We start from the raw sequence: 19554 nt of genomic DNA, 5'->3' as shown, positions 1-19554 counted from the left end.
GAAGAAAGCGGCGCGCGCTACTTCGAAGAAATTTAGACGAGTAACATTCGTCAAGTTAAATATGTAAACGACCTGTCGACTCTTACTCTTAGTTACCTGGCACGCCAACCCCCATGACAGGGGAGGCCGGAACCAGGTTTTCGGTCAATAACGCTGCCATTTTTAGTCATTTGTCGACAAAAGCAATAAACTTCATAATACAGTTGCTTTTGTCCAATGAAATCGATGTTGATCTAACCTTGTGGCGAAATGCGCTACTGTGCCGCGCCGAGCTGAGATGAATTGACATCGTCAATTAAGCCCAAAACTGTGTCAAGTGATGCGGCGCGTGATACATTCCAACCAATAATTGCGACGTCAGATTTGAATCATCTGAGATGACGACTTTGTCACATGGTATATATATTCACGCGTTGGGTCCGTTCTAGAAGAATTTGGATTGTTCTAGAATATATATTGGCTCCATCACAGCTATGTTTCAATTGCTCCGCACTAGGTTTAATTGTACGTGTTGTATGCTCGTTATTTCGCTTGCTGCTCATTGTTGATCCATTTCTCGTAGGACTTCTATCACTCTCAGATTTTGGAGAGCTTGTAATATCAAGCAGCAGTTTATCTAGTTCGTGTTATCGATTAATTAAATAATCAATTAAATCGAATGCTCGAATCAATTCTAAATCTAATTCTAAGTTGTTGTTTCATGTGTTTCTTTTGCCCTACTTCATACTGCAGCTTGGTCATGACATTGATATAATGTTAAAGATGTGATCAGTGATCTTACATTGCATGAGGTCGAGAAGAAAGCGGCGCGCGCTACTTCGAAGAAATTTAGACGAGTAACATCCGTCAAGTATGCAGAGCTTGACTACAAAATCAATAATGCAGCGATTTCATTGGACGAGAGCAACTGTGTCATGAGGTTAATTACTTTTGATGACAAATGACTTGTACATTGTATCACGTCGTGACCCCCATTGTCGTTTCAGAAGTTTCTACGATACAGGGGCCGCGCACTCGTGCGCGGCGGGTCATACAACGTATGACAAGTAAAGTCTTGATCAACGATATCAATCCTTCACAACCCGTCGTGGCCCAGTGGTAACCAAATTTAATGGCCCTAAGGTATGTCAGGTATATTTTCGGTAGACCTCATCATTGCTGCTCTCTTCACTGGGTGCAGTGAAAAATGTCACCAGGTAAAAGGATTATTGGCGCCAGATACGGGTGATCCAGAAATTATAACCTGCCCATTGCTCAAGAAAGAAAACAAGTCCTTGTTTTAGTGGAAAATATGATTTAGATTATAAAATAAAGTGTCTTATCAATGTTACACAAGCTCCGCAGTCAATTGAAATTAAGATAACGTCATAGCACAATTTGTAATTAAACAAGAACCATCATAAAATGAATCTAAACAAATTATGTCGTTGAAAATGCATGTTCGATAGTTGAACTTTTTGATAATAATATCAAACGGTTTGAATTCCCCTTAGTGTAACACATAACAGTAAAGCCCTGATTTATCGAGAGTTTTAAAGTGAGCCCCCAAAATTGATTGTGTAAATCGAAACCATGATTTACCGAGCAAATTACTCCAAATCTACCTCTCAGGATTTCCTATAAAACATACTACATTTCCCAAAATTTCATCCATAATTTAATTGAGAAACTCAGATATAAAAACTTTTACCAGCTTTATTTATACGTCCTTATACCATCATGGCAAAATACTGCGGCTTTTGTGTGTAACTTCCATTTGATCTTCTTTCTGTCTTTTAAATCATAATTCAAGATAATTAGAATTTCAGTAAAAATAAAATAAAATTGTTCAACTCATTGCACACGACAATTAAATAAATTATCTTACATTGTGGTGAAGTGCAATATCTGGACTGTTCTCACATTAATCAAATATATAAGATTTCAATTAGCAGTTTGATAAAAAACAAGATAATTGTACAAATTAAAATTGAGACAATTAATTTACAAATTGCAACAACAAATTGTAAAACTGAAAATGGCAGTTCCCTCAAGAACCGCTCTAAAACTGAACAATAAAACAAGTTTCTTCCTTTTATCGGTACCTCTGCCGATTACCTCCTCCTCCCCCCCGGCCACCACCCCGCCCTTTCTCTCTGTCCATCTGAATCCTCTTCTTTTCCCACCTCTCACTCATTACTCTCAACTCTGGCGGAACCACTTGATTAGAGTCTTCTAGAATCTTTATCAGTTCGGAAGATTTCCTCCAGTCCTCTCGAGTAAACAAACTGACAGCAGTTCCCTCTCTCCCCGCTCTCCCAGTCCTCCCCACTCGGTGCACATAGTCCTCCATATCACGGGGGAAGTCATAGTTTACAACATGTGTGATTCCTTTAACGTCCAGACCACGACTGGCAACGTCTGTAGCGATCAGAATGGAGATATCCCCCTCTTTGAAACCCCCCAGTGCTGCCTCCCGGTCTGATTGATCCCGGTCTCCGTGGATAGCGTCACTTTTTATACATCTACCAGCGAACTCGGGTCTCATGTACCTGTGGGTGTTGTGTGAGTTTAACGGGGCCTTACAAACCAGATCAGGGCAACAAACAACCCACTTAGAAGTAAGAGACTGTATCATTACAAACCATATCAGGGCAACAAACAACCCACTTAGAAGTAAGAGACTGCATCATTACAAACCAGATCAGGGCAACAAACAACCCACTTAGAAGTAAGAGACTGCATCATTTCTAAAAGTTTGCGTCTGTGAGTTTAAATTTAAAACTAGCCTATTTCAAATGCCTTGTGGCAGAAACTTCAAGTTAATAATTATTCAATCTAACCTCGTGATAAATTCGCTTGATATGAAGTCAGCAGTTATCTTTCTCCCCACGAACACAAGACACTTGTCATGGTGGTGATCCAACTGTGTTTCTATTAGCTCCTGAAATACGATATATCTTATTAGTCCTAGTCCAAAGATATGGAAGATACTGCAACAAGTTTTAGATTATTGCCAATGTAATTCTGACAGATATCACTACAACAAATAAAATGCATGTACCCTCTATGAGTTCGATCTACAGAAAATAGAACCCTCAAACGGACACTGTTTATCTACCAAACATTAAGGATCCTAACCAGCAATAATCTGGTCGGAGCAGGAGTTTGGAAACAAGTCCTAATAACAATTAAGCAGGAAAAGATGACCTCAAAACCCGAAACAAATGGGGGGGGGGGGGGGGGGGGTCCAACTACATTTTTGTACACTAATTTAGCGTACATTTGGCAAAAATCTGATGGCCATGTACATTAATGGTCATAAAAAATGTACAAAAATCGGAAATCCCTGGAAACGGAACAGGAAAAAACATATTTTGTACATTTTTTTGTTCATGTACATTTGGCAAAAATCTGGTGGCCAAACAGGAAAAAACATATTTTTTACATTTTTGTACATGTACATTTGGTAAAAATCTGGTGGCCATGTACAAAAATGTAGTTGGACCCCCCCCCCCCCACAAATTAAAAACGAACAAGTGGTAACCTGCAACAAATTCAGTTTCTCCTCGAGGGTAGTCATCACAATGTGCTGAGTGACTGTGACCGCTGCCTTGAGATCTAGAGTGCCAACATTGACAATGATACTGTTGTTCATGTACTCGTGAGCAATACGTCTGACGCCGGGGGGCCATGTTGCTGACGTCATCACTGTGTGACGGTCGGGTCTGATATCTAACAACACCTGGGGTCAGAGACATAAGATACTTTTATTGGATTGCTGACGACATTAAATTGATGATAAAAATATGTAGACCTTGATACTTTTCATCCCAGCAAAAATTACCTGTAAGTGAAGCAATTTCAATTATCACTTCATCAGACAAAAATAAATTAGACCCCCTTCCTCATTATGTATATTTTTAAAAGTTCTCTTACCTTCTTGATCTGAGGTTCAAAGCCCATGTCAAGCATCCTATCAGCCTCATCCAGGATAAGATAAGAACACTCGTCCAGAATAAGAAGTTTAGACTCGATCAGGTCGTTCAGCCTGCCCGGTGTGGCAACTACTATGTCAACTCCTGATTTTATCATCTGTATTTGCTCTGAACGACTCCCTCCTCCGTATACACATGCAGAACTTATACCGTGGTAGGTGTACTTATCTACCTGCGGGAGGAACTTTGTGAACAACGAGTCAATGATTAAATTCTAGTTTAAAGGGAGTTTTTTAACTTGATCAATGTCATGCAAGGAAATTAAATAACAGTGGAATCTGATTAGAGTTTATCCTAGAATAAATGAATATTAACGATCACTCACCTCCCATTTAATCTGGAGTGCCAACTCTCTAGTAGGAGCCAGACAGAAGACAGTGGGACCCTTTCTTTGTGATCTAGGTTTCGGCTGGGCCTCAATATGAATAAAAGCAGGGAGAAGAAAAGCTAGAGTTTTCCCTGTTCCCGTCTGAGCAACACCGATACAGTCGTGCCCAGACAACAGAACAGGCCACATTTGCTTCTGAATTGGGCTGGGCTCCTTGAACCCCTGTTTGTAAATCTCTTTCAAAATATCAGGATATCTCTGAAAACAGTGTTCAAATGTTAGGATAGGTTTAGCGATGGGAGGGTAAGCGGCTGGGTTATCCTTGTCTTGCTCTCGTACGTAGTGAGACACCTCTATTGCCATGTTATTAGCTCGGATCTCCAGGACTTGTGCCTCTGATAAGCTGGATATTTGGGGGTCCTCTGTGTAGAACTTCTTCTGAACAGGAGGGAGGCTGCCCCATTTCTCAAACCTATACGCTTCCTCGTTGGCAGCAATCTGACCCCAGTCAATAGTTTTATTATAATCAATAACACCTGTGCTCCGAGGTTCCTCATCGTCAATAATAGCCACGATATTGCTGATGAGATCTCTTGCTTTTGCGATTGCAGCTGGAGGTCCCCGCAGAGTCACCTCCTTCTCATAACCTGACGACTCTTTACCTATATCAATAGTCGCACCACTCTCATCTCGTATTTCATTGATAGTGGCACCGGATTTACCAATAATGCGACCCACTGAGTTTTCAGCAACTCTGATAACTACAGAGCCTCCTGATGGATCATTGTTAGAGGGCCTGCCCGATCTGCCACCTCCGCCAGACTCATCACCAAGAATCTCACTTATCAGTTCTCTAGCTTTGGAGACACTGTCACGTGACCCAGTGATAGTTACCTCTTTCTCATCACCAACCTCATCTCGTGCGATATCAATCTTAGCGCCCGACTGATCTTGGATACTGTTTATTGTGGCTCCACGGCTCCCAATAATACGGCCTACTCTGTGACACTGTACCCGCATTGTCTCTGAGCAATCTGAGCTATCTTGTGGAGGGTTGGCAGTGTCATGATCAATGAATCTGTCCATGTGAGCGTTGGGATTACCCCAACCATTCGGATTGTTATGAATATTATCTCTGTTTCCGTAACTACTACTACTATTACCGTTCGTTGCTCTCGCATTTGGTGATGTAAAATGGGACGGTTGCGCACTGTAGCTACTCTGAAGATTGTTGATTCTCTCAAGATTCTGATCTATCTCTGATTTGGAGAGTGGAGGTGGTGTTGAAAAGAGGGTGCCAGGAGGGGCGTTTGGGTCCTTTATTCGCTTTCCTCGACCCCGACCAAAACCTCGCGGTCTGGTCGCCATCTGGATCAAGACCTGAGCTTTGAACAGGGGTTAATAGTTAAAAGAACAACTAAACGTATTGAAACCGAATGATCACACGCGCTTAATTTTACTTGCCAGTCAAAATAGGTCATGGCAACGATGTCATGAGAATAAAGCGAATCAAATTATGATTAGTCAGATTTGTTCTGCAGGACAATCTTTGAATATAATGAAAACACTAGATATTTTAAGCTGAACTTTGATCGCAATGAAAATACATAACTTTACATGTAATATATTGTGTTTAGAAATGAAAGTATTTTCCCGTGCACAGTACCAAGTTTCAAACTAAAATTGAAATAAATACTCATGTCAAGCGATGACTGAGGCAAGACGTTGTAGAAGTAATAAATTAAGTATAATATTTTATATCACTGTATGATACCAGTGTTTAAGCTACCCCTCTGTTTTCAAATTTGTGTGCGCTGCAATGACGGAGATCAATTAAAATCATTTGTTGCCTGTTTTCTGAAAAAGTTGAGAATGATGGAACCTCAACCAAATATCATATAAAAGAGATGCCGGCTCTGGGATATGTGTTTAAACTGAATAAATACTTAAAAACCTTCCAAAAGAATAAAATAATGATTTAATCAAATGCCATACAAAAGTTTAACCTATATTTTGACAAACTTTTACAGAACGCAGAATACCAATCAATAGTCAGATCAAGTAATATTATCGCTATAGAGTATAGACATCATTTCGTTTTGAACTTTGAAGCAAAGGTATATTCATATGTTACAACTAAACAGTTCGACCTAATCTACATTTTCAAAGACAAACTTCATCTAACAATCGCAAAGTATAAAATTTCAAATACTATAAACTCTAGTAAGTCGATAGCAACGTGAGCACGAAAATAAACCAGGCAGTATATGAAAGGGCCAAGGTCAAATCATTATGATCAACATTTTCAAAAAATTCAAGCTTACTTTATTATTTTTTTATGGAAAACCTGAAGACAGTAATTGAAGACTGTAGAAAATCAAAAACTACAAACTATAGTATGATAATTTCTAGCAAAACCCCTGATTATAAGCCCATATTTCACACCTCTTCATCGACAATGTCATAGATGTAATCTCTTGCACTCAGAACCTCCTCCTTGGCTCCTATGAGAATCACCTTCGTCTCATTCTCCTCTTTGACATCCTTCTTAACGTCGATCTTCACACCGTGCATGCGCTCGATCTCCCTAATCTTGGCACCTCCTTTACCGATGATACGGCCCAGAGATGACGTCTCAACCCAGATATCCATAGAACCACGTTCAATTGGAGGTCCCCTGTCTTCTCCATCTCCACGCTCTCCGCGTTCTCTACGTTCTCCACCTTCCCCACGACCTCCTCGACCACCACGGTCTCCACGTTCACCACGTTCACCTCGGTCACCTCGGTCACCACGTTCTCTCTCTTCCTCGTCAACAATTCCTTGCACGATGGCTTCAGCCTCCTTGCAGTTCTCCTCATCTCCGGAGATGGTGACTAGGCACATACCACGCTCGTCTCGCTCCCGAGAGTTAACATCAACACGTGTGCTGGTTCTCTCCTGGATCTCGGCGATCTTGGAGCCTCCTCGTCCGATGATCATACCACATCTAGACTCTGGAACGTAGATCTCGATTACGTGTTCACTCGCATCGAAACTTCGAGATTTGGACTCTTTGCTGCCACCCTCACTGATGATGTGCTCGATCTCCTCCTTGGCATCAACACACTGGTTGGCTGATCCAGTGATGGTCACCTGTACCTTTCCGTCACGTGCCTCGTTCCTCTTGTCGATTCTGATACTAGCTCCAGAGTTGTCCTGAATACTCCTGATTTTGGCTCCTCTAGCTCCAATGATCAGACCGCACATGGACTCCTCAATCATCATGAGCACAGTCTCGGCTGGGTGACTTGATTCCTCTACCAAACTGCTGATCATGTCCTTTGCAGACTCGCAGCTTTCCTTGGCTCCAGAAAGGGTGACCTCGATCATACCATCTACAGCGGTGTTCCTCCTAGCGACATCAACCTGGGCGCCTGACCTGTCCTGGATGTCCCTAATGGTGGAACCTTGGGGCCCGATCAGTTTCCTGGTCATGTCAAGAGGGATGGTCATGTTAGTGGAGTAAGCTGGCTCCACATCCTCACGACCGTTGTCAGCATCAGAGATCAGATCCAAAATAATCTTCTTAGCGTGGTCACACTTTTCCTTGTCTCCCTTCAGAGTTACCTTGATCAAACCATTAACTGCTGTATCTCTCGATCCAACATTTACTCCAACTCCTGTGTCAGACTGAATCTCCCGGATCTTAGATCCTCGAGAACCGATGACCAAACCACACTTATCTTCGGGTATTTCGAACTCCTCTGTTGCATCACCATCTCCTGACTTCTGTGGGGATCTCGGTTCATCCTGGTAGATTCGAGCCAACAGAGTTTTGGCTTTCTCGATATCTTCCAGTGCTCCGGACAGCCTAATGACTGTTCTCCCTTCCTCCTGTTCGTCAGTTACGTCGATCGTTGCTCCCGACTTGTCCTGGAGCTCCCGGATCATGGCACCTCGTCGGCCGATGATCTTGCCGACCTTGTTCGCAGGGACAGATATTTTGTCCTTGGCAACTGGACTGCCATCTGTCGACTCCGGTTCCCTGCCTCGAGCCATACCTGGGGCTAAAGACATGATAGTTAGGTACGCATAATGAATTCAAAATCAAGAATTTGAAGATAATTGAGATGATAAAACAAATAGCGAATGGCTGATATACGAATTGACATACAATCATAACTTTCAAGGTACACGAATGAAACAATTCAAGTGATTAAAAAGTATTAAATCAAAATTTGATTGAAATACATATATTTCAGCTTTCAGTTGAACAGTGCGAATTACCGATGGACCTTAAATATTCGTTCCGGGGGGACAAATTCACAAATCCTGATTTCACGTAAAGGCCAAATAATAGAAAATGATTCAAGAAACTACTCTCTTACGAAAAGACAAAAGACCAGCTTATCAAATCGAATTCCACTTTTTACTTAAAAATTAAATCAAATTTTTCGCTCTTAAATATGATAAATTACCTTATTGAAATGAAAATTAACATTTCACGGGCAAAATAAGCTGTAAAAACACAAATACATTCGGTAAATAAGGGTAGATCAATCAAAGGGAAGCAAATAAAAAACAATAAAAATGTCTTTTATCAAACATTGCATTCTGAATAAATTAATCGGGTTGTAAACTCCTCTTACAAGGATCAACGATGTAATCCTTTGCTTGCGGAGTGTCGGATGGTGTCCCTGTTAAAGTTACCATGGAATCGTCATTTTATATCTGATCATTTTGTATGTCTACCCGAACACTGAACTGCTCTTCAATTTCCCTTAACTCCCACCTTTTCCTACCAATCTGCCCTGTCAACTTCAACACCCTTACCATGACCTTTCCGTCCTTTTGTCAGAATCGGAGATCAGTTCCATAATAATCTTTTTTGCTTCATCACACCCTCCCTTGTCTCCCCTAAGGGTGACCTTGATCATACCACCAACTGCTGTGTCTCTCGACCCAACGTTAACTCCAACTCCAGTGTCGGACTGAATCTCCCGGATCTTAGATCCTCGTGATCCGATAACCAGGCCACACTTGTCCTCGGGAATATCAAACTGCTCAGTCGGCTCACCTTCTTGTCCTTGCTGGTTGGATCTCGAGTCGTCTTGGTAGATCCTGGCCAGCAGGACTTTGGCTTTCTCGATATCTTCCACAGCACCAGACAGTCTGATGACCGTTTGCCCCTCCACCTGTTCGTCAGTAACGTCTATCTTACATCCTGACTTGTCCTGGAGCTCACGAATCATGGCACCTCGGCGGCCGATGATCTTGCCGACCTTGTTTGAAGGGACTGATATTTTGTCCTTGGCGACTGGACTGCCATCTGATTCTTGTTCTCTAGACATACCTGGGGCTGAAGACATTGTAGTTAGAATTCAGCATTATATCTAGAATTTTTAAATAATTCAAATCATAAGATGTGGCAAATGGTTAAAATCCGAATTTATCACAAATACAAGTACTAATTCGACGCAAGAGTCACACAATTTTGTAATTAAAAAGTATTGAATTAAAATTTGATTGAAATAATTTTGGTAATAACATACATGCATAGATTCTTTTACACTATAAATCAAGCTTTCGATCGAAGAGTTCAAATAAGAATGGACATAGACAATATTCTTTACTCTTCGTTACACAACTGTTTCAGGCGAGATAAATTCATAAATCCCCATTTCAATCCACAAAGACCAAGACATATGATTGAAGAAACCAATCACCTTATTCCGATTTAAAGATTAAAAATATTTAAAAATCGACTACCACTTTTTATCCAAAAATGTTAAAATATTTAACTTATAACTCTTTTAAGTTATATTATAAATAACTTGTTTGAAATGACAATTCACACTTCACGTGACAGTTCAGTTGTAAAAACACAACTACGATCTGTTAACAATGGTTGATCAATCAAGGGGAAGGAAACTAAAAAAAAAACAATAAAAAACGTATTTCATCAAACAATGCATATTCTGAATAAATTAGAGGGGCTGAATCGCAGGTTCAGTCTTAACGCTTGGTGTTCTTAGCGAACCCTTAGAACGTGCTTTAGAAGATAACGATTAACAAACAGGGTAAATAAAGAAATTGTTTCACCAAGCCGGGTCCCCTGAAACTTGTCCCCAGCCATCACCTCCACCAGCAGCTGGAGCAGGCGCTGCTGGTGCACCCCAGGCCTCCTGATTCCGTATTTGAAGTGGTTTGGCCCCAGCCTGCATCAGTGCTCCCAGTGTTTGTCTGTCCCCACGAGTCCCCTCCTCCTCCTCCTCCACCACCACCTGAATCAAAATCAGGTTTAGAACTCCTCTCACACAGTTCATCGATGTAATCCTTTGCTTGCTGAGTACTAGATGGTGACCCTGTTAGTATTACCATCGTATCATCATCTTTCATCTGGTCTTTTTGTATGTCTACCCGAACACTGAACTGATCTTGAATTTCCCTTATTTTACTACCACCTTTTCCGACCACTCTGCCCAGTCGACAACTCTCGACCCACATTTCGAGTGGTTCAGCATCAGCAGGCATGTTGAACCCGCCACCGCCACCACCACCACCACCGCGGTCGGCAGTACACTTCTCAATAATTTCTTTTGCTTTAGCACGTTGCGCAGGGCTTCCTGATAAAGTTACCATGACTTTTCCGTCTTCTGCTGTTTCTCGGCCATGAACCTTAACATTTGAACCACTTTCATCTTGTATCTCCTGGATTTTAGAGCCTCCCCGGCCAATAACACGACCACATTTGTCTTCAGGTATCCAGATATCCTCATCTTCTCTTGGACCATCATCTCCACTGCTTGCCATGCCTCCAAAACCGCCACCACCACCGCTAGATGTAGTGCCTCCAGCGCCCTCGCATAGACCATTGAATTTAGTACAAATCTCATCGATCATTTTCTTAGCATGATCACAATTAAGTTGAGAACCCTTTATCACTACAGGTGTTATATTGCCATCAGAATCGCGCTTATTGATATCGATACTCGCTGAAGATTGAGCCATAATGTCTTGAATGTTTGAGCCCCCTTTACCAATTATCCTAGCTAAATTAGAATTATAAACATTGAACTGAAGTTCGACTTCTTTACCGGAGTCGGCAAATCTGTCAGTGTTAGAATCGTTGTGAACATTGCCCCAGGCATCAGTAGATGGCGCAGCACTGTTGCTATTGCCCCATCCTCCGCCTGCGTTTCCGTTTCCGAAACCGTTATTATTGTTGTTAGCAGGAGGAGCGTCGCGAGTAGTGATGTTTCCAACACCGCCAGCGAAGAGTTTTCCTTTTCCCTTAGCTGGGACGAACTTTCCTCTACCTCGGCCCGCGACTGGCATGCCTTGAAAATAGAGATTGAGTCTGAATAAACGATAGAAAGTGAGTAGGAATAAAAATGACAGTCAAACTTGGATTGACTAGAGTAATTCCATATGTCAATAACCGGGTCACATTTTAAGAGAAGACATTCGTCAAAAATTAAGTATATTTTGAAACAAATTTCAATGAGTTGAATAACAGATCGCAGAAAATTGTTAAATCGCAGTGAAACACGTACATGTAGGGATTACAATAAATTAAAGCGAGTTGTGAAAGTCTATATATGTATGATATTAAATAAAATAGAAATCATTACGTAAAAACACATTCAAACGACCACAAAATATTATAAAACACATCAGTTTCGTTTACTGGCAGAGGATTGAGGGTAAGGCACGTACAGTTTGCCAGTACTTCCTAGGTACACAGCAGCGTCGTGTACTTTGTCTAAAAACTCTGGTATTTCTGAAATAATGTGTGCTTTATAGCCACGTGGCAACGTGTGCTGTGTAACGAGCTGACGATGTGAGAATGTGCAGGAAACGAAGAGGATGTTTAATTGGAACGTATTCAATATATTATGGTAGTTAAATAAGTTATTTTTTATAAGAGACATACTTGTAGTGGCGAGACGATCTTTGACTTGGTTGGGGATAGGCATGCCGAAGTCGTCGTAATAGGTTAAACAGTAACTCATTCCTTTCTGAAAAAACGTTGACATCAGCCAAGAATGGTAGGAATGTAGTTATGGTAAACATGAGAGAAAATAATGTGAAGTCATTTAAACCACTTCATTTAAGCATGTAAGGGTGTATTGCAGAAAAGGACACCGTGTGGTGTGGTACCGAAGCATGTGCGCCAGATGCGCGGTCGAGCGCGCAAAAATTTAGATGCAAAATGCTTAAATGATGTGGTTTACTTGAAGTTCCCTCGCTAAATGCTGACAACTTTTTAAAGACCTCCACTCGAAATTGAAAAACAGCCGACTGTTGGCTGTCAGGAATGATAAACTGTAACTACGATTACCTGGTACAAGTCTTTATCAGCACGAATCACAAGCTTCGATCCATACTTTAAAACTCTGCAAAACGTCGGATAAATTGGTTTCGACTTGTGGGTAATGGACCTGCTGGCTATCTCGATGGTATTTGATTTTTCATTCATGAGGTGTGATCTCTCAAAAACGTAGTCTCTATCTTGGAGAGGAAAGGGAAACTTTGTGGCCCAGTAAACAATCTCATTGTTGTTAGTGATATTGTCAACCACGTACAAACTGCTGACGGATTTGTCCCAAACTGAACGGTACTGATCGTTAACCTGAGCGTTGTAAAACTCCACAGCGCTCACTGTGTCGAATGATCCAAATATTTTGTACAAAGTCACATTTTCTTCGGGAATATTCTTTTTCCAGATGCGATATTTTTCCTGAGATATCTCGTTTGTCCACCCATTTGACGTTAGAATGTCGTCATGCTCAAAGTCTATATCGTCAATGAGGAATGTATCGTTGTAAAATGTTCCAGCGAAATCGGACACGATATCTTGTAGCTCCGGGTCTTCCTTATCACAATTTGGGACATTAGAGGTAATGTACTCCATCACACCTTCCTCTCCCTTATCTTTACCAACAACTGTTATCTCCTTTACTATGTCGAGTTTCTCAGATATCTTAACCTGCATTTGAGTACGTTTATTCTTGATAAAAGCCTCGATACGCTGCTTTGCTTTTCTTGATACAAGAGATAAAGGTGGATCCCCACTATCGTCAGCATCTATCTCCGCTTTCAACTGCCTGACTGCTCTTTTGATCCGCGGCATCAGCTCGGTATCCTGATCCTCTCCTCTCTTCTTATTCTGAGATATTATCTCTTCAGTCAGCCCGATATCCACATGTTGGTGGTTAGGCTCGGGAGAAAAAACAAGGGGTTTAACAACTCCTGGTTCAGGAGACTTGACAAGTCTCTGGGTTATGTTCTTTATTGTCTCTTTAGTCTCAACCAAAGTCTCATTCAGAGACTCTGCCATTTGTTCCGCCATCAGCTCAGTCTCATAGTTAGCTTGCTCTGTGATCTTGCTGGCTTTCTCAGTGATAATATGTGAAAGTGAATCACTGTTCAACTTCTCAGTCAGCTCATGGAATGAGCTCGTAAGCTTCTCCTTAGCTTGTTCTATCTTGTTGAGAGTCTCCGATGAAGAAGGGAGCGAGTCTCTCAGCTCATCAAATAGTTTCATCTTGGAACTCTTGTTTACTGTTCGAAAAGTGTCGTCTTGGCAGTCAACTGGGCACAATTCACCATGGTTCAACTTTCTCACTCCTAAAAGCCTGCAAATTAACAATTAGAATGTGGGCAAACAGATAGGGTGTAATTACTGTGACAAAATATTCTGCAGAAACTATTAAACCAGCGCCAGTTATGGCAAGACTCAACGGTCCCCAATTAGTTCTAGATATTCCCCTAAACATGTACTCGTTTACAACCACTAGAATTAACTGTCGGTAACTGGAGATTCTCTCTCACCTACACGTGTAATGTAGGAATTACACAAATGGTGAACCATCCATATCTTGTTACCACGGCTGACGGCTAATGTATCGCTAAATATTGCATGCACTAAAGACATTAACTTTAAGTGAGCGCATAGTGAAATATTGGCCTCATAGATGTCTGAGAAGAATCCTGAAAATCAAATGGTTTTATCACGTATCTAATGCTGACGTACTTAAGCGGGCTAACATCGCCCCTGTTGATACTTTCGTACGAGCAGCTAGGCTCCGATGGTTTGGCCATGTGGTGAGGATGCCAGAAGAAAGAATACCCAAATATCTTCTGCACTGGATCCCAAAGCATGGTAAAAGATCAAGAGGCAGACCTCGGAAAAACTGGTTGTCATGCGTTCGGGAGGATGCAGCAATCTTCACAGGTGTCGATAATATCACGATAGAAGATGCAGAACAACAAGCTACAGACAGGGTTCACTGGAGAGGTCTAATATACCGGAGAAAGGAGTTACTATGTGGTGCAGGCCACTCCAACGACTAGGAGGAGACCTCTTCAAGTACAAGTAAGAGCGCATCCCAGGTAACCAATCTCTCTCTCTCTCTCTCTCTCTCTCTCTCTCTCTCTCTCTCTCTCTCTCTCTCTCTCTCTCTCTCTCTCTCTCTCTCTCTCTCTCTCTCTCTCTCTCTCTCTCTCTCTCTCTCTCTCTCTCTCTCTCTCTCTCTCTCTCTCTCTCTCTCTCTCTCTCTCTCTCTCTCTCTCTCTCTCTCTCTCTCTCTCTCTCTCTCTCTCTCTCTCTCTCTCTCTCTCTCTCTCTCTCTCTCTCTCTCTCTCTCTCTCTCTCTTTCTCTCTTTCTCTCTTTCTCTCTCCCAGGTAACCAATGTATCACCACACGTAGGCTCACACGGTGTGATTCCGAGCTTCTCGTTATACACAATGATAAAGTGCTGATGTTTGACAGATGGAGAATAAACCGCGCCAAATATGGTAGGACCGTGAACATAGCGAGCACACCTGCCGTAACAAGTGTTGATTTAGCGTACCAAGTTGCGGAGCCACACACATACGGGCCATTTTATTGAGTGAATTGTATTAATTTGTAAATCTACTAGGACGCAGTGTATAGCTGCATGTTAAATTATTTACGAAGCCGGATCAATTATAATAGTTTGCTCGGCTGCTCAAACAGTGAAGTAAATTACGAGCTTTTACTATGAAAACTACTCTAACTTTAAAAACTGCTGCTCATGATTGGAACGAGGACCCGATTCAAATACCGACCAAATATTCAACACTAATAAGTAGTGACACAAACTTACTGAAACAAGATGACACGCACTGATCTCCTTAAACCAACTCCTCATCGTTAATTAAATAATTAAACGGTTTAAATGACCTGGCTGTGTGTGAGAAATACAACCGGTTAATAATATTTTGAGGAGATATAATATGACTTACAAACTAATTCACAGATTCAAGGATAGGGTATATGTTAGATATTTAGATTCAGACTAGACACTAGTGACTACTTACTAGTCACTGACTCACTACTCACAAGTCATTACTAACTACTCACTACTCACTACACACTACTCAATACACACTAGATGCTAGTGTGAATGCAGGACAAACAAAAAGGATACGCCAGGAAGATGGCTGCTCAGTACAATAGAGCAGTGCAGAATGTAGTAGTCGGAGAGTTCGTAGCACAATAGTCACTAGTCAGGTACACTGTACTATTTAATTAAATATACTAGGTTAAAGATTAGAACACACGAGAAATAACAACTTAAACATCAGAACAAAATACCATGTTCAAGTTTAGAAGAGCATTAGCATTTCTGAGGGTGTACTAAAGCAAGCGGTACGTGACATAACGTACGGTACGTGACATAACGTACGGTACGTGACATAACGTACACCCTCCAAGTGAGCTTCGTTTCTAAGAACTAGCGGGGAAGTTATAAAACCTTGATTTGGGGCCAATTTGTGTCAGAAAGTCAGATTCGGAGCTCGAATTATTGGAAATTTGATAATACGAAAGCGGAAGCAAGAGTATGGAATGGCGAATAAGCGGTATGCGATGGACACGTAGACGATCCCCAATAGGTTACTTTAGGTTACAATAGGGCAGTAGGCTAGCAGTTACAGCACACTGTGTAGAGGCAGATAAATGAAGTTAGTGGCTCAGTGAGAGAGAGAGAGAGAGAGAGAGAGAGAGAGAGAGAGAGAGAGAGAGAGAGAGAGAGAGAGAGAGAGAGAGAGAGAGAGAGAGAGAGAGAGAGAGAGAGAGAGAGAGAGAGAGAGAGAGAGAGAGAGAGAGAGAGAGAGAGAGAGAGAGAGAGAGAGAGAGAGAGGGTTGTAGTATACAAGCAATCATCCTGGAGTATATTGGACTGAGCGCATGATAATTACTACTCACGTCTAGTACATTAGTATATATCATAGTATCTATAATTTATATATTGTAGTATATCACGTCTAGTATATAATATAGTATCTGACGGCTTATTACCACTCCCTCGACCTTAACATAGTCCATCGTGAAATGTAACTCACTTTCTATTGTCATGTAAATGATGATAATGATCTGGCCTCCCTCTCCTATTCTGATTCTTGTAAAGTAAGGTTAACAATAGTTATAACACGTGATACATAACATGTATGTAGGCTGCCGTCATCGTTCCCTTGATTTTATGTGTAAGATGTATTAGCCATATTTCCATGTGCAAGAACATGTGCGTTTGACAATAGAAGACATAATACATATTACTCGTCATAATACATATTACTCATTCTGAATACTAATTTTAAGGATTGAACCACCGGTTCTCAGAATTCATTTGAGGCGGAGGGAGGGGGCATTTATTTAACTCATGGACATGCCTTCATATTGAGACGAATTCGCTGTTTCTGTTGAACTATGCTAAGAATTGTTCAGCCAGGTAAGATATGTCAATTGTCAATGCAGAATTGCCGAAAGTAAAGTTTAAACTGCCACTTAAATATTACGTAATCAAATCAAGATGATATTACCAACGATCGCCACAATATTAAACTGATAAATTCCTACCGATTTCAGAATGACGGTCAAGATCCTGTGGTTGGTTAGCGAGGTAAATTTAAATAAACTGCAAGAAGAATGTGTAATTTTCATAGATCTAACAGCATCAGATAATTCCACTTTATAAATGAAAATGTCACATTTATATTAGCAGTTAGTTTTAGTAACAACCAAAGATAGGAAACAACCTCAAAGTTTAACAACTAACTATCTTATTTTAAATGAAACCAGCACGTTTTATAAGATTACATAAAGTAGTGGATGACCTTGCTGTACGGCAAGTTAAACAAGGATCTGAAACTACTAGGTTCCGTACAGACTCAACTCTGCACCCGTGGCCGTGTCAATATGTTCATTATATGCAAGCCTCTTGATTTATAACTATATCATAACTGGGATAATCACAGTGACTCACGACATGGCTGCAAACCAACAGGAACGAAACTAAAAGAGCCCGAGAACCAGTTGATATGGAAAAGCATTCCATCTTTAAGTACGTCTAACCAAGCAAGAGGAGTACTGACAATTAGCTGCGATTATAATTGGACAGAGCCCGAGTACACACACAAGTAAGACACAAGTAAAATGTAAACGAAATATAAAGCTACCATTAAGTACGGACATTGAACACTGAACAGGATGGTATTTATATGTTATATTGAAGCGATTAAAATGGTATACGTTGCTACGATGCATTAATTGAGGCACATTGAGAGTAACTGACGGTGTCGGGTAAGGAATAATGTTAACAAGGTTAACCACTAGACAAGTTCCTCCTATTTAAATGAATTGTCAACGGAGCGGAAATCCTTGCAACAAGAGTGGTAGTAAGGATGCTGACAAAAGACAAAATTTTAATTTTGTTTGTTTGTCAGCATTCTTACTACCACTCTTGTTGCAAGGATTTCCGCTTTTAAAACAGCGAAATGAAGGACTGCATGGACAGCGTTATTTAGGTATTCCTTTTGTAAGCTGTATAAAGCATTTGGAACATTTTATACGGCAGCGTTTTGGGATTTCAAGGACAAATATCGAACCTCACGATTACCAAAAAAAAACCTTGTGCATTTTGAAATTAACGTCAATAACTATTCAAATTTCCGGGACAAATTTCATAGCGAGTTTTCGAAATACGAATTAACAAGAGCCTTATTTGGATATATGTCCTGAATATACGACAAAAGGGCAGCAACAATGTATAAACCACCGCTAAAGCTCACCAGTAAACCAGGAAATCTTTCTTATCACGTGATTGACCGTTACACAAATTAAACCCTATAATTTTACATTTAGACGTGTATAATGGTATCATAATTTAATTATATTATATATAGGCCGACAGGCTGTGCGCGTATTATGTGACATCTATGTCAAAAAACCGAACGTTTCTCACGAAAAGTAATTGCAGCAAATTATTAAGTTATTGATCTGATAATTGTTATTTCCTTTATTTTAAGCCACGTCATCTGCCACGTCTTCATGACGTTCTTTAGAGCTACAGATCCGGGTATGATAGGATGGCTTTTAAAAAAGCCGGATGTTTGAGCACATGCACAAACACATTCTACTGCTACTTTATCATAGTCTGATCAATATACCGTCACGAAATTTAGGAGGAACTACATTATCCAAGTTTTATCTAAAAGCATTATTACCCAAACGGAAACAAATCCTACAAAGAAAACAGACAATCACGTACAACTTGTACGTGAGTTTCGTAAATCATGATGACGTGTCGACTAGATGAGGTGTAATTAGGTACTTAGTAATTAATATGTCACGTGACCATGGTAACTGACAAGACATACCTCTGATGCTGTTCTTGCTCCTCCTTCTTGAGGACTGTTAAAGATGAGGAGAGTAGTACAGCTTGCCTGCAAAGCAAAACATCAACTTGTGTGCGGGACTAGAAACCACTAGAACAGAGTAGCTTCAATTTATTGCTCTAATTTATGTACAAATTAACTTAATCTAAGAAACAACCTCTCAGTTGAATTTGATATTCAATAAATTTGTATTTAAAGCCTTTAAATAATTTGTATTTATCCAGCTGTGGTAGACGAGCATTCTTTAAATCAAGTAAAAGTCTGACTTACGTTCTAGTAGGGCTCCATCGCTTGGCGAGAAGGGTGGCCTGACGCCGGGCTTCCTTCCTGATGACACGTTTCAAACATAACCAAGTGATATCACGTGAACAGGTCGCTCTGAACATGTGGTACAGCGCCATGGTAACCAACCATACCGTGTACCTACCTACAAATAGTTATATATTTTAGTTGAGTTTACATAGTCATTGTTTTATTATAATAGCGGAAACAAAATGCAGCCATGATATTGGTAAACAACAAAGAAACATTACAGTAGGTGAGGAATATGGATTCCTCAG

The 19554-nt window shown here is 40.7% G+C and overlaps 3 protein-coding genes across 3 annotated transcripts; all 3 read right to left on the bottom strand.

Moving 5' to 3' along the window:
- Positions 1-1313: 1313 nt before the first annotated feature.
- Positions 1314-9667, bottom strand: LOC134823452 (vigilin-like). The gene is made up of 7 exons (XM_063834916.1): positions 9121-9667; positions 6751-8359; positions 4303-5685; positions 3919-4149; positions 3527-3724; positions 2823-2923; positions 1314-2531 (listed from the first exon to the last, which is right to left on the bottom strand). The coding sequence occupies exons 1-7, from the start codon at positions 9654-9656 to the stop codon at positions 2075-2077; spliced, it is 4515 nt and encodes a 1504-aa protein (XP_063690986.1). The 5' UTR covers positions 9657-9667; the 3' UTR covers positions 1314-2074.
- Positions 9668-9779: 112 nt separating this feature from the next.
- Positions 9780-11655, bottom strand: LOC134824868 (poly(rC)-binding protein 4-like). Its single transcript, XM_063836852.1, has one exon. The coding sequence runs from the start codon at positions 11623-11625 to the stop codon at positions 10423-10425; it is 1203 nt and encodes a 400-aa protein (XP_063692922.1). The 5' UTR covers positions 11626-11655; the 3' UTR covers positions 9780-10422.
- A 189-nt stretch (positions 11656-11844) lies between these two features.
- Positions 11845-19454, bottom strand: LOC134824822 (uncharacterized). Its single transcript, XM_063836799.1, has 5 exons — positions 19265-19454; positions 18977-19042; positions 12632-13928; positions 12224-12308; positions 11845-12070 (listed from the first exon to the last, which is right to left on the bottom strand). The coding sequence occupies exons 1-5, from the start codon at positions 19393-19395 to the stop codon at positions 11964-11966; spliced, it is 1686 nt and encodes a 561-aa protein (XP_063692869.1). The 5' UTR covers positions 19396-19454; the 3' UTR covers positions 11845-11963.
- Between the last annotated feature and the right edge of the window lie 100 nt (positions 19455-19554).

Source organism: Bolinopsis microptera, chromosome 1, assembly GCF_026151205.1.
Source record: "Bolinopsis microptera isolate Bmic1 chromosome 1, MBARI_Bmic_1.0, whole genome shotgun sequence".
Lineage (NCBI taxonomy): Eukaryota > Metazoa > Ctenophora > Tentaculata > Lobata > Bolinopsidae > Bolinopsis > Bolinopsis microptera.
This window is presented reverse-complemented; position numbering and strand designations above follow the sequence as displayed.

What these genes read in the sequence shown, in the direction of transcription:
- LOC134824822 (XM_063836799.1), bottom strand. Translation starts at nt 19,395, where the DNA reads ATGGCGCTGTACCACATGTTCAGAGCGACCTGTTCACGTGATATCACT. An exon ending in CGATGGAGCCCTACTAGAAC is followed by an intron (nt 19,043 to 19,264) that starts GTAAGTCAGACT and finishes TTTGCTTTGCAG; the next exon opens with GCAAGCTGTACTACTCTCCT. An exon ending in AGATCGTCTCGCCACTACAA is followed by an intron (nt 12,071 to 12,223) that starts GTATGTCTCTTA and finishes ACATTATTTCAG; the next exon opens with AAATACCAGAGTTTTTAGAC.
- LOC134824868 (XM_063836852.1), bottom strand. Translation starts at nt 11,625, where the DNA reads ATGCCAGTCGCGGGCCGAGGTAGAGGAAAGTTCGTCCCAGCTAAGGGA.
- LOC134823452 (XM_063834916.1), bottom strand. Translation starts at nt 9,656, where the DNA reads ATGTCTTCAGCCCCAGGTATGTCTAGAGAACAAGAATCAGATGGCAGT. An exon ending in AAAAGGACGGAAAGGTCATG is followed by an intron (nt 8,360 to 9,120) that starts GTAAGGGTGTTG and finishes AACTATCATGTC; the next exon opens with TTTAGCCCCAGGTATGGCTC. An exon ending in AGAAACTGAATTTGTTGCAG is followed by an intron (nt 2,924 to 3,526) that starts GTTACCACTTGT and finishes ATCGTATTTCAG; the next exon opens with GAGCTAATAGAAACACAGTT.